This window comes from Dermacentor albipictus, chromosome 7 (assembly GCF_038994185.2).
Source record: "Dermacentor albipictus isolate Rhodes 1998 colony chromosome 7, USDA_Dalb.pri_finalv2, whole genome shotgun sequence".
NCBI lineage: Eukaryota > Metazoa > Arthropoda > Arachnida > Ixodida > Ixodidae > Dermacentor > Dermacentor albipictus.
Genome location: NC_091827.1, coordinates 46,205,262 through 46,220,629, shown reverse-complemented (window position 1 = coordinate 46,220,629; position 15,368 = coordinate 46,205,262). Strand labels below are relative to the sequence as shown.

General features: G+C 49.1%; 1 protein-coding gene across 1 annotated transcript; it reads left to right on the top strand.

Annotated features, from left to right (window-relative positions):
- Positions 1–10,797: 10,797 nt before the first annotated feature.
- On the top strand, positions 10,798–13,017 carry LOC139047824 (streptococcal hemagglutinin-like). Its single transcript, XM_070521958.1, has one exon. The coding sequence runs from the start codon at positions 10,798–10,800 to the stop codon at positions 13,015–13,017; it is 2,220 nt and encodes a 739-aa protein (XP_070378059.1).
- The last annotated feature ends 2,351 nt before the right edge of the window (positions 13,018–15,368 follow it).

Here is a 15,368-nt window from a genome sequence, read left to right as displayed (position 1 = left end):
CGTTGTTGCCTCGTACGGGGTCAGCGAAAAATAGAGCGAGCGAAGCGAAGGAGGGGCTACATCCATTGCAGCAAGTATTCGTAGGCACGAATGGAAAATTTTCAAGTTATTTACTTGAATGATTTATTCACTAAGTTTGACACGCCAAAGCAACATGGGGCTACGATAGACGCCACAGCTGCTTTCAAGGAAGCTCGTTATACAGTTTGGGCGAGGGGGCGTTACTCCCTCCCCTTCATTTTAATTCTGGCAAGGAGAGCACCCCGGCCTGTCACGGTGGAGGGCTCAGCATTAATTTTGAGTGGCTGCGGTTCCTCAAAAGTGCGCCTAAACCTAAGTGCACGAGCGTTTTTTGTCATACGCCCCCCATCGGAATGAGGCCGCCCAAGTCGGGAAGCGCACCCGCGACCTCGTCCTCGGCAGCGCAACGTCATGGCCCCCGAGGCACACGGCCACGTCTACGACACGATGCCTACCCGCCGTGGTTGCTCAGTGGCTATGGTGTTGGGCTGCTGAGCACGAGGTCGCGGGATCGAATCCCGGCCACGGCGGTCGCATTCCGATGGGGGCGAAATGCGAAAACACCCGTGTACTTAGATTTAGGTGCACGCTAAAGAACCCCAGGTGGTCGAAATTTCCGGAGTCCTCCACTACGGCGTGCCTCATAATCAGAAAGTGGTTTTGGCACATAAAACCCCATAATTAATTAATGCTTTCAGGAAAGCCCGTTATACCATTTGGGCGAGCGGGCGTTATTCCCTCACCTTGATTTTATTTCTGACACTGAAGGAGAACACCACGGCCTGTCACGGTGGAGGGCTCAGCATTAATTTTGACTGGCTGCGGTTCCTCAAAAGTGTGCCTAAACCTAAGTGCACGAGCGTTCTTGTCATGCGGCCCCATCGGAATGACGCCGCCTAAGTCGGGAAGCGCACCCGCGACCTCGTCATCGGCAGCGAAACATCGTGGCCACCGAGGCACACGGCCACGTCTACGGCACGATACTTGACACTGTGCTTGTGTTTATTGCAAAGTTTAATGACGTCGTCGCACCTAATATCAGACCTAACGTGATATGACCACGCCATCCAAGAACGCCGCACCTGTTTCCCTATTTACGGTATAGGGCACCGCGCAGTAATAAAATGCGAAAGTATCCACCTCGATTTAGCGAAAATTTTGCTAATAGAAAAGCAGACAAGAAGTAGTAATGCTGCTATGGGGGTCTATATAGTTTGACAAGGAGGACCGCGAACTCGCAACTTTAAAATTTAATGCCGGCTATAAGCCTTTGCAGTCTAACATGTTACGCTCCGAGCTGGGGAAGGCTGGGGAAAGAAGGGAACGATGTGGGGACGGATGATGACGAAAACAGTAGCTGGCGCGGTGAAGGCTGGAAAGTATACAGCTCCGGATTAGTTTTCACCAAGTATCGCGGATCGATTAGAGAACATTTAACTCTAGAAAAAGTAATCTAACTACACGAGGCTTTTACTGCGGCAGCAGTTAAGTAGCTCGAGACTGGATTTGCCGACTCCGTTCTCTCCGCTTCGCTGTCGTAGTGTATTTCTTCGTCGTGCAAGTCAGCTCCTCATCGCCAGTTTAGGTGTAAAAAAAAAGAAAGACAGAGGGAAACCAGCTTCGTTCACCACCGTCACAAGAGATCAAGGTAATGGAAGTGCGGTAGCTAGTTGGGCGAGTCGGTGCATCTGCATTATTATCATTAACAGCACGCACTAAAAACACGGACGAAGAAAGGAGACGAAACACGAGCGCTGACTCACGGCTAAAAGTTTATTGCATCCAAACAGCCACATAAATAGCAAAACTAACATACGCGTACACCCGCGCACTATACATTCCCTCACCCAAAAGCGAAACGACAGGTGAGCGGTAAAGCAAGAAGTTCGATAACTTTAACGATTAGATGCTTCTAAAAAAACATTTTTCCTTGTTGCGCAGTGCCAGTGACGCTTGGCTTGCCCACCTGTCACCACAATTATCGATCGGGCAGGCCCCTGAAATTAGGCGGGCCTTTTCATTTTGATTTGCCCAGACTATGCAAGTGCGATCAAAGTGCTGGCGTTGGTGAATGCGTACGTGCTTCGGAGTGCACGTCAGGCAATCGCGAATAGCGATTATCGCTGCTGAGATATATTGTTCGGGACAACTTACGTACCATGTGCCAATTTATGTTCAGCCACCCGCATTTTTAACTATACATAGCGCCAGCCCGCCGTACTAAGGGGGGCGTGCGTCGTCCTGAAGAGAACAGCGTGGACGCTTGCAGCGGAGAGTGCTTTGTGCGTCTGTGGGCACTTCTGCCGGTCTCGCTGATCATAGCCGTTGTAAGGGGGATAAAATGCGCGTTATCAATGCTCGCGTGATAAAGTTCGAAAAAAAAAAACGGGGAAGCTGTACTCGTCAAAATGTGTCATTTGTCTGTACTAACACATGTCAGCGATGCGCCTGATACACTTCACAAAAGTAAGCGAACATTTCAAAATGGCCGCGGCCGGCCCCGGAAAAGAAACACGTCTTCCCTCCTCGCCCCGGAAGCTAATCCTGGGTACGGTTATGAATGTAGGTTGTTCTTGAGAATATGGCGGTGATGTGTGTTGTGACTGACGGGCTGTTGCTATCTCGATTAAAAAAGAAAAGAAAGAAACATAAGAGCACAGTGCTTGACTCATGCGGGAGGCATTGCAAAGCATGATGTTGTATCGATAGCAATTACCTCTACTATATAAAAAAATTAAATTGTGGGGTTTTACGTGCCAAAACCACTTTCTGATTATGAGGCACGCTGTAGTGGAGGACTCCGGAAATTTCGACCACCTGGGGTTATTTAACGTGCACCTAAATCTAAGCACACGGGTGTTTTCGCATTTCGTCCCCATCGAAATGCGGCCGCCATTCTACTATATAACGGTAGGACTATGACAGGACACTTAGGACAATGGAGTAGTTAGGAAAAAAAATCGTGCGGTAGCATACACCTGGTACAATAGCTGAGCGGTTATTGTGCGAAGGTTGTTCAGTAAAGACGTGAGACTGAAGCGCTGAAACATTTATTTATCAAAATTATTGATCGGCCCTTTTTTATCTCTTTCTAGATGGTCCTCAGTAAGCGAAATACACGAGCTCCAACGGTTCTACCGAGCCTATAGATAGCACGAGTCTTTTGGCACCTACTTACAAATTTCCCCACAATGTATTAACTACGCCTTGTTCTCTATCAGACTTACGCCCATTTTCATTGCGATGGTGGTAGTGCCATCGGGTCTGTAAGATGGGAAACAGGATCGTTGTGATGCTTCGGGATGGTGGTAAAAAAAAAGATGACATTCCTTTGACACGGAACAAGACATGGAAGCAGGGAGGCGTAATTACCATACTGGAGATTTTTTTTTTCTTTTTTTAGGAAGGGCGCTAAAGATGGCTTGACTCATGTGTTCTGAGCGTGGTAGAAATATGGGGACGCGCGTATTTCACTAAAATGGGGCCATATAGAAAGAGATAAAAGTGGTGATTAATAATTTTTATAAATAAAGATTTCAGACTACAAGTCTCAGCCTTTAGTGAACCTTTAGTGCTTGCCCGAAGTACCGTGTTCGAATCCAGACGGGGCCGGCCGCATGCGCTGCTATGCCAGGCGGAATGCAAAAACAATTGGTCGCGTGTTTAATTAAGTCGACGCGTTAAGCAACTCAATAACAATATAGTGCGGGATTCAGATAGCTCTGAAATATTGATTCAGATATGACAGATCCGGGTAGTAAGACATGACAGGATTAGTCCGGATAGATATAGGCAGAAGCTACCACTCGAGGTCCAGTTAAAAGAGTACCGACGCGACATTTCCGGCTTTTCGTCGTCTCATGTGCCCTAAATTAAGGGTGCTCCACCTTAAACCCATGGGAACATACCGGCATGCCTGAGAGCACCTTAGATTTTATTTATTTATTTATTTATTTATTTATTTATTTGGTCATACTGTTAACCCTCCAGTGAGGGTCGTTACAGGGAGGGAAGAAGAACATATACATTTCATAAGCACTTCAATGAGCAATCATGAATCAGAATTCAAAATTTGTACACCATTTCTCAAAAACATATTATTACAACAATTTTTCTGCGCCTATTTTCGGTTTCATTTTCCAGATGGCGTATGTGTCGTGATTGTTTGTGACCACGAAGAAAAAAGGATATCGCGACGTTTTTGCTTAATCACTCGATATTCTTTTACTTCGGGCCTCGCAACAAAGTAGCAACATTGCAGACCACCGAGAGAGCCGGAACGAGTGTGACAACGTTACGATTTCCTACCCACAGGTGACCACCCCCTGTGTCATGACGTCACAGAACATCGACCGCCTGGGAAACGAAACCAAGACTGGCTGTAGGAAAGCAATCATAGTAAATTATTTAGGGCGCTCTGGGGCTTGCTAATATCTTTTACTAAGGTTTTGTGGTCCAGGATGCTTATATTAAGGCTAGAAAGAAATAGTCGAAAATATCATTTTGACAATCCTTTAAGAGCCAAGAAACAGCCGTCGCTTTCAGATATCGCAGCCTCTGTTTTCTGACTTGAAATTAAGGCAGTCGGCAGATATTTTAACGTGTCCTTTCATACGCTATGCATATTATTTGTCGTATACCAGTAACAAAATGTCACACTAACAATATGTTGTGGCAGCCATCTTTCTTTCAGCTAAGCAATTTTCCTCGCAGTGCGCCTACTTGGAGCTTTGGAGACGAACGTGGAGCTGTCACCCCGTTAGCTTTAGTCAAAAATTCAGCGGAAACCATCCCGCTGTGACTGTGGACGGTAATGCGCCTAGCGTTGAAACAACACGGCGACACAACGCATTGCCACCGCCTAAACAATGCGTGCATGGGGCATGTACTGCAGCGGGACTCCACTCCCGGGCTTCCCCATGAACACTCCGCGCCATCTAGCAGTGGCGCCGCGAAGCCTGCGTGCGGTCTCCTAAAATGCACGGCGCGCCGGTGCAGAAATGCGTCATGCGGCAGCGGAGCTCCTCTCTCGTGCTTGGATGGATGGATGGATGTTATGAGCGTCCCCTTTGGAACGGGGCGGTGGGTTGCGCCACCAAGCTCTTGCTGTTATACTGCCTAATGCCATACCTAGCTTAAACAATAAAAAAGGAAAAAAAACACTATGAACCACCACACCCAAATTTTCTGGTCCCCTATTGCGAACTGTGCTTTTGTACGTCTCCGTCTTTTGTCGTTTCCCCACTTTTCTTCCACCAATCCTCCAATCGCCTCTTACTAATGCCTATTGCAGACATGTTTGCTTTACCACTGCTCCCGCTGAACCAAAGGGCTTCAAGGAGGCCAGTGGTGCATAAATCGACCGCTGGACAAGCTGCGCCATCTAGTGGTGCTGCCGAGAAGTCCGTGCGTGGCCTCCGAGACTAGATGCGTGGTGTGCCGGTGCGTGCGAACGCTCAGAATGGTTCATCCCCTGGGCCGCGCACACCTAGTGCCACACACTCGGTCACCCAAGTTGGCGACAGCTTCACTGAGGAATCGGCACATACCAGTGCATTCACGGCGGAAATCGCTAAAGCGTTACGGCCCCGTAACAAATGCCTAGTCAAGGAAGTTGTCGTCAAGTGGGTTCGTTTAAGAATGGCAGACCCCTACTGGAGCGTGCCCAGTGAACCAAACTGGTCATCAAAGAGGTTGAAAGGCATGGAAGGGCAGCACAGACGAAGTGGCACATACGCATTGCTCCAAGTCAGCGTGAAAGAAATTCATTGAAGCGCGGTATACATACCCATGCCATGCCCAGTGAGCCAAATTGGTTATCAAAAAGGTTGAAAAGCATTGAAGGGTAATACAGACGTGTCACATACGCAGTGCTCCAAGTCACCGTGAAAGAGAGTCATTGAAGCGCGGTATACATACCCATGCCACATACCCCATCTCGCATTCCCAGTGGCCCATGTCGGCATCAAGGAAGTTCGCTGAAGAGTGCTACACATGTAAGCAGTTCCACATAACCAGTGACGTAAGTTAGTCTGACGGCCACTTTCGAAACCCTGGTCTTGGCACAGCAGCCCGACGCGCTACCCATTCGACCCTGGACAACCCAGAGACACAGGTTTGCGGGAAAACGGTTGGAGATATAGATAGATAGATACACAGTTAGCCCCCAGAAAGTGCGTGAAGTGCCCTAAAAATGCTAATCGCATTGTTAATCCGGTAGCACATGGTTAAAATAGCGTCATTACGGCACCAGTTCTGCCTCATCGATGAACAACACTCATACATGTTTCTGCTCGTGTGCTTGTTTGCTCTGTCACAATGCCTTAGCGCAAGGCGGCAAAGCAACCTTGTAAGTTATCTTGTAGTGCGGCCAAGCCAGCATATACAACGAGAAATAGTATAGCTCTCCTGCTTCTGAAAAACCGCTGTTCATAATAACAATGAATAAATGAATGAATGAATGAATAAATAAATAAATAAATAAATAGCAAGCTAGCCTCATTAGAAATAGTTCATGGTGAACCATTCCAAACGCTTTCTTTAGGTCTAAAAATATGACAACAGCTGTTTCTTTGTTACGCAAAGCATTATATATCGTGTTTGCGATAGATGTAATGGCTGTGTTCATTGATCTGCTCGACCGGAATCCGTGCTGATTGGGTACTAAGATGTTGTATTTTAATAAAACGCTTAGCATTCGTTTTTGGCTAACAGTTTCTCTAATAATGGAATTATTGTAGAAAAAAACGATATAGGCCGGTAATTATCTGAGAGATCAGAATTTCCGCACCTTTAAACACAGAGAACACCCTTGCCTTCTTTAAGAATAACAGGGTACGTACGCGAGTGATAAGCGATGTTCAATATCTCCTCTAGAAATGGGCAAAACATGTCTACATTCAATTTTAAAAATTAAATTATGGGGTTTTACGTGCCAAAACCACTTTCTGATTATGAGGCACGCCGTAGTGGAGGACTCCGGAAATTTCGACCACCTGGGGATCTTTAACGTGCACCTAAATCTATGTACACGGGTGTTCTCGCATTTCGCCTCCATCGAAATGCGGCCGCCGTGGCCGGGATTCGATCCCGTGACCTCGTGCCCAGCAGCCCAACACCATAGCCACTGAGCAACCACGGTGGGTTGCACTCAATTTTAGATGTAGCAGCGTCACAGCCGGCTGCTTTACCGGTGGGCAACGAGAGAAACAAAGACTTAATTTCGGTGGCTGTTATATTAGAGGACACAAATTAATGCACATCACTAAGAGTACATCTGAAACGACTGACCTGGGGGATCCGCAGGGCAAGATTACGGCCGAAACGAATAAGATACTCATTAAAAATCATTAGCCAGCTTCCGTGTTGCATCCAAATGCGTGATGGGAAGCCTGTCATGTGTGTGTGTGTGTGTTTTTTTTTTTTTCTCGCTGTTGCCTAATAACATATTACTGATGGCTCTGTCGCTGTCTGCCAGGCACGGCCGTTCAAGCCCACTGCGGCTTTGGCAGGCCCGATTCTTCCACTGTATAATTCTCATGTCATCAATGAAGTATTATTATTATTATTATTATTATTATTATTATTATTATTATTATTATTATTATTATTATTATTATTATTATTATTATTATATTCATACGGGGAATAACACGGGAGTTTCGGTAGGTGCGTTCTCGCCCTTGATGACTGAGTTAATTGCCTGCCGTAGCTTTCTCGAGCTTTGTTGGTTATTCAAAATCACTAGATTGTAGTGCGCCTTCCTGCTACTGAGTGACACCGCTACTAGTTCGTTGCTGAAAAAAAAAACTAGTATTGATTTCTATAAAAGCGGTTTACGTTGTTTTGTTTGTGGTTCTTGTACTAGTAATCTTTTTTTTTACTGGAAAGATATAAAGTGTTTCGCGTTACATGGGGCTGAATCAGATGCTCATTTATTTTTTTTATGGAATGGCGTGGTTATTATAGATTGCGAAATAGCATTGCCAAAGCAAACACACATGTTCTTTACGTAACTGTCCCGATCCAAATGCAGTGAGGTTGCCGCGCAGCAGGTTGTAGTCAAAACGGATAACCGAGCGATATGCAGATTTCGCTACACTATATAAGGAGAAAGCCAACAAAAAGAAAATTGGAAAGACGATCGGTTATGTCGATATCTATTAGTCCGAAAATTGTCCGAATTGAAAATGCATAAAATGTGGCCAATAAGTGTGGAAGATTTGTCATTAAAGCGAGTAGGGTGTGTAATGGCATTAGAAAAGCCGTAAGAACCAATCAGTGTTTTATAAGCATAATTAGTGCTTCCAAGTAAATCTAAATTAATGTCACCGCATACGATAAGCGTGTTATTCTTTAGCTATAACTGTTCAAGAACGGTTTCCAAGCAATCAAGAAATGTGGTTACGTTAGAACAGGCAGGCCGGTGTAATACTGCTATATTGATTTCATTGGCTAGCTCAATAAATAACATGTCATATTCCTGTCGTATGTGATTGCTCATTGGGGAAAACCTTTTATATTCAAGTTCTTTTTTTTATGATTAACAACACCCCCCTTATCTATGTTTGCCAAGGCGAGGCGTCGAGACTACGTTTTATCCATGCTAATGGATAAAAGTTCCTGCTAATGTTAATGTGTTCATTTGGTTTTAACCGCGTTTCTGTTAAAGCGAGAACATCGTATGGAAATTTACGTTCAGTCAATAATAAAGGCATGCTATTTACATTTATATTAATGCTACGAATGTTACAATGTAAGAGCTTGTAGACATGGGTCACTCTGCGAAAGTTATTTATTTGTCGCACTGGGAACGTTTGAAGGTTCATTTTTTGGGTTAAAGTTTACCCGATTTTCTTGAGGTCACTGTCTCGTGAAATACGAATCACAGAAGACGTTTCTGCCTTGCGAACAAGAATCTTGCCCTGCGAAACCCACGGAAATTTCCTCTGTTTTTTTCTTTGCGATGTTTTCCAGACAAAGGTGTTGATTTATGTAGACCGCGTTTGCGCCCTCGAAGCCAAATTCAGCGGTATTTATCCTTTTCTTTGCTGCCTGGAGCACCCTGTCGCGAAAAGAGCGAATGACAAACCAGACGATAACATCGCTCTTTTATTTTTATTTTGTAGGCACCCTGGGGACGACATCAATTTCATAGGTTTTAATCTCGGTCTCCAGTTTCACACCAAAAACTACTGCGATGGCCTCAGGGCACTCTGACAGATCACGTGGCAGCCCTTTAATTTCAATATGGTTCTGCCTGCTGTACTGTTTGAGCTCGATCAGGTCTCTTCTAGTATCAGTCGTTTCCTTCTTTAGCAGCTCTTTTTTTTCTTTTTTAAGCGCAATATGATCCTTCTGTAGGTTCTTGAGTTCTGCGCAGACTTCAGCGAGTCTCGGCTGAATATTATCAAGTTTATCATTCATACACTGGATTGATGTTTTAACATCTTTAACATCCTCGCCCAGCGTTCCAACGTTAGCCGTAAGCTCATTTATGAGCTTAGCAAGCTCTTTGATTGTGATAGGCTGTTTCTCTCCCCAGCAGCCGATTTTGGTTACTAACCGAATTCGGCACCACGCAGCGATCTGATTATTCGGTGAGGAGTAAGGTAGGCCAAACCTATGTAGCTTACTAAGCTTCCCTCATCCGTTCGATTAATAGAGTTGGCACTCAGTCACTTCCGGCGGGCAGGCGGGTGTTGTTATACGTCCTTTTATGCCTGTTACACCAAAATATTTCGGAAAGGGAAGGGGGCACGTTCCCGGTGCGCATTCCCCGGCTACGCCCTCGTGTTAGGCTGTTTCTTGTGTCCAGTTCTTACAAGTGGTGTCAGGGCACACGAATTTTCGCCCTTCGTTTTCTAATACCGTTCGTAACTTAGAACGACGGGGTGCACGGGTTTGTGAGCCATGCGCGCCCAACAATGCGTGTTCTGAGTACTACGTATCTTTCGTGCATTGTTGTCACATGGCGACATAAACTTCGGAAAACACATGTTACGAACAAATTCAGTTGATAGCGTACGCATCGTGTAACATGTGCGCCTCGTTCCGACTCGAGCAACGCAATTTGAACGCAAGCTACACGGTTGCAGGGCGCTTCCAAACCCAGACAGAGGCTATCAAATGTGCCACGTTGTCAGTGCGGCCTCCTGATGCGTAGCAGTTGATCGGCGTGTTCATTTAGCGCGCGTGCGCGCGTGCGTGTGTTAACGCCACCTGGTGGCGTACACTGTTGCGCTCAGTTATAGTGCGTCATCGTTTTAACACAGAAGCGTTTCGCGGGTATACGGCCTCCAAAGCAAGCTTTGTCTCGAACACGCGTAAAGGAGCTGGCGTCAGAGTTGGTGCATACTTAATTTGCTGTATACTTGTTGCGAAAGTACGATAGCTAACGACTATCGAACTATACCTTCGGCCGCCAGAAAAATGGCTGACTAGACGCCGGGTACATCAGATATAATGATAAACTTTTTTTTTTTTTCGGAATCAGTCGCTTTCGCACTGTCAAAATCCGAAAGTAAGATATCTATACGTGGAGCATGCTCAATGGCGTATACATGAAGTGCGCATATCGGACGGTCATTTATTTCAATAGGACGTCCCTGCAAACAAGCTGGCTCCGTTTCAGTTGCCCTTACGTTAATTGGTAGCTGGGCACTTTTCTTCGCGTGCACTCTGAAGGCGTTCCTAAGCAGACACCAGCAAAGCGACAACCGTCGAAAGGGTGTGACGAACGAGGACGTCGTCTGGCCGGAAGAAATCCCGACAGACATGGATACGGGAGGTCCAGCGAAGCCAGTGGACGACGCTGACATGACTGAAGACTATGCCGAGATGGAATGCGTTTCGGACGAAGAAGGAATACCTGGAGGCCCAGGCGCTTCGAGCACTTCGGGCATAGCCACGACCGAGGCAGAGATGGAAGAGTCCGCTGAGTCTTCCGAGCCAGTGGCTGAGACCGAAGTCGAGATGAAAGACTCTGCCGAAACTTCACAGCGGACGGCCGAGACCGAAGCCGATATGAAAGATTCCGCCGAAACTTCAAAGTTGACGGTCGAGACCGATGCCGAGATGAAAGACTCCGTCGAAGTTTCACAGCCGACGGCCGAGACCGAAGCCGAGATAAAAGACTCCGCCGAAACTTCAAAGTTGACGGTCGAGACCGAAGCCGAGATGAAAGATTCCGCTGAAACTTCACAGCCGACGGCAGAGAAGAAAAACTCCGCTGAAACGTCACAGCCGCCGGCAGAGAAGAAAAACTCCGCTGAAACTTCACAGCCGACGGCAGAGAAGAAAGTCTCCGCTGAAATTTTACAGCTGACGGCCGAGACCAAAGCCGAGATGGAAGACCTTCCCGATTCTTCCCTGCCAGCGGCCGTTGCGGGTCCTTCACGTACCAAGCAAGTCGCTAAGTCATCGTCATCGGAGGCAGAAACGACAGAGCAGCGCTCTAGCGACGCGGGCAGTATGGTCGTATCTCCGTCGCAGCCATCCACGTCGCGGGGTCTGGGGGCCGCCACACGCCCGCTCGATTTGCCGTTGAAGTCACGTCGCCGCACGCACCCCGTGACGCCGGACAAAGAGCGTCAAAGTGCGAGCTCCGCCTCCGTTTCTCCAGCAGCCAAGCAGCGCAGGCGCTCGACGTCCTCGGACACCGAAGACGGACCGACGCCCGCCGAGAGAGCTCTGGCGGAGGGGTGCGCCCTGGAGCGTCCGAGTGCGAATGCCGAACTGTCCTTCTCTGACTTGTCGTCGTCCAACGGCGAGGCGAGGCCGCGACCTTTGTCGCCTCCGTCGCTCGCCACGAATAGCACGCCCGATGTTAGCTCGGGTATCTACAGCGATATGTCCACGCCCTCGAACGTCCCTGACCAGGAAGAGGGGGGCGAGGAAGCTCCAGTGATCCGACCGGATACCCCGAGTGAAGGCGAAGGCATGGAAGCAGGCGAAGGCATGGAAGCAGGCGAAGGCATGGAAGCAGGCGAAGGCATGGAAGTAGGCTCCGCATCCAACAGCAGCGATGGCAGCGCTCGACAGCCCGGGGACCCGAGGCCCGAGGAATTGCCACACCAAGACTCGCCGGTGCCGTTCGCCGAAGGCAGCAGCGCGCTCCAAGCGTCCTCATGTGAGTCCCTCGAGAAACCGATAGCGAGGAGGCCCGTCCTGCTGCGTCCCGACAGCAGCACCACGACTAGCAGCGTCTCTTCGCCTTCGGACAGCAACGCGGGAGGAGGGGTTGGGGTCTTGTCCAGGACCACCTCCTTCCAAGAAACTAGAACGTCGCAGCCCGAGCCTGCAGAAGGCCTGCCCAGATCTGAGACTTTCGCGGGACCCCTGACGTTGCCGACAAGCCCTGGCGGAAGCAAATCGGCTGCTTCTTGGACCTTGCCGCCGGCAGAGATCTTGGGCCGAACACCCGACAGCGACGAGGCCCAGCAGCAGCAGGAGGACGCGTCTACGTCCATTTCGTCTCGTTTACGTAGTCGCCAGCAGGAAAGCAAGCAGCACCCCAGGACTTCATCGTCTGCAGGCCCACACTCGCCGGGACCGTCCTGTGGCCGGGTTCTTGGGAAAGAAATGTCTTCCCCGACGGCGGGGCCATCCGGGGAGGCAGGAACGTCCGGCCACGGAGCCCTTTCCGGGCCTTCCTCTCGGGAAGAAGGTAGGGGCCAACAGGAAGGGACCACCGCTTCTACCATTAGTGGACAGGCGTTCGGTTCGTCCACAGGGAGTGGTCAGGCACCCCAGCCTATGCCCATGGAGGAGGAGCCTGAGGATTCCGAGGCGCAGCTCCGCCACTACAAGCAACAAGCTTCCGTGTTCAGCCGCGAACTAGTGACGCCCTTCAGGGACCCACAATCCCAGCGCACCATGACTGCTGAAGAGTGGGACGCCGCGAAGCGTACCACTGGCAGTGCTAGCGGCGAGGCTTCGCAAGAGCACCAACCGGGACACTCCACCGGGCAGCCTGGTGACGACAGCAATACCTGAGCATTGCTCTCCAAGTGCCGCTGCCCATTACGCTACATTTAGCACTCGTTTATCAGGCTGGGTGGCTGGCGTTTTAGAAGCAATAAAGACAAGCGTGACTCGGTTTATATATGCTCGCCACAAATTTCACAGCGTATGCCTGACGCTCCTTTCTGGAGACTCGCACTGCAACGTAGAAATAGCTGTGCAATAGTGGACGCAGGATGGCGTTCGGCTTCTTACTATCGCATGATCTGCGACGACTATGGCGTGGCAACGTGCTCGCAAGACCAGCACCTGTCGTCGTAACTTGAATCGGGACAAATAGTCGTCCGAAATTTTCTCGCGGCTTGTGTGTCTATAGTAAGCATACCTAATATAAATCTGGCCACCACTTGCAAAAGCGAGTATTGAAAACAAGACTAAGCGAGAACTCCAAGTTGCTAACTTTCATTGCGCGGTAGCATACTTCGAATGTGATGCTCGTACCGCCCAGAAGCTATGCGCCGGTATACGTCACGGCCCGGCGTCCTTGCACTCCCGCTCATCAGAGCGACGTTTTTGTACTTCGTATCTCTTGCGATTTCGTCGACGTTCTCGCCCACCACAGCCCGAGTTTTCTGTCAAATGCAGCTTGTAGGGCAACTCACCAGGTTTTGCGAATTTAAACAAACAAGAGCAGTGTATGCGGTTGCGTCTGCGAAGTATTACACCGCTGCGCCAAAAAATGGAGGGCGCGTAAGCTCCGCCTTTTATGCGAAGCATATTACGAGAGCTCAACCCAGCTCCACAGGCGCGGCGGTGTCGCCTTCAATACCACGTGACACCGTGACGTCACGACAGAGGAGAAACGGGGCTCCAACTCACGCCGTCGCTCGCGGCGTCGCCCCCCCGCATCCGACGCGGTGAGCGTCGAGCAACACAGCGTTCGGCGCGGCAACGAAATGTGCGCCTGAGCCTCAAGCGCCGCACACCTGAGCCGACGCCGACGACACCGACTTTTCTGCGACACGAGCTCCTTAACGCTGTCGCGTTAAAATAAAGGCTGGTATGCTTCGCATCCTGGGCTTAACCTTAGCTAAGCCACAGCCAGTTTTTAATAAAAGCGGAACGCGATAGCATTCAAAGATCCCTGACCGCTACTCGCGTTTTCCGGCAACTGCAGCTTATGTGAGCGTGATGTTTACCGGGAAACACCGGCGGCGTATGCTACGCGCGAAGCGAGCTTCCTGCAGTAGAAACGCGGCCTCTTGCGTGGGCCGATCCCGGAGGTAGTGCTCAGCCGTGCCAAAGAAAGGTATATCGTTTCCAGGTTTTTGTTATTGCTTCGCACTTTTAATGTTGAAGTCCGAGAAGATTTAACATGAAAGGCATGCGCTGTCAGTGTTTTGTTTCGTGGCACTTGTTTGTCGCCCGTCATTCTCGAAATTCCGAGGAATAACTTTGTCAAGAACGTAAGACAAGTTATGAGCAACTTCACCGGTAGAATGGTGTAGCAATTTATTCCGCATTAACTCATGTCATATAGCAAGGCTTTGCATATCATCATCATCAACAACATCATCATCAGCCAGGTTACGCCCACTGCAGGGCAAAGGCCTCTCCAATACTTCTCCAACTACACCAGTCATGTACTAATTGTGGCCATGTTGTCCCTGCAAACGTCTTAATCTCATCCGCCTACCTAACTTTCTGCCGCCCTCTGCTACGCTTCCCTTCCCTTGGAATCCATTCTGTAACTCTTAATGACCATCGGTTATCATCCCTCCTCATTACGTGTCCTGCCCATGCCCATTTCTTTTTCTTGACTTCAACGCATATACATATTGTAAAGAACGGCGGGTTGCACAACAAGATTGTCACCTTGCCACCCGATTACGACAAGGGGTGCAAGACGCGCACCTCCCGCTCTCCGCCGCTGCAGCTGCGAGGCGTTCAAAGAAGCGACCTTTGCGCTGGAATCCGCCGCCTTCCTCCAGCCCGCTTCGACATTGTGACAAGACGAGTTTGGTGTGTGGACAATGATTCCAGAGTTCCTCAACGCGGCGCTGATTTGACACGCCTGAAGAAGCTACCGCGGGAACGTCTTATTTTTGCGCTCTCACGGTTCCGCATGTTGCAAAACAACGAGCGTCCCTCGAGCGGCGTCGATTTTCCGGAACGGCACCACCTTCAACGCCGTCGCTTGGGCTTCGGAATGTGTGTGCCTTTGTGTCTGTAAACTGGTCTTCAGAGCAGCTGCGAGTTGGTGATGTGTAAACGAACAGCCGCCGCGTCGTAGGACCAGCGGATCGAGTGTATAAAAACTGTGGTGGTGCGATTGTTGGACACACTTCTCTTGAGCAGTCATGTTAGACTGGTTCACTTCTCTC

Bases quoted from the DNA above. Each gene is read 5' to 3' on its own strand.
- LOC139047824 (XM_070521958.1), top strand. From the start codon at position 10,798: ATGGATACGGGAGGTCCAGCGAAGCCAGTGGACGACGCTGACATGACT.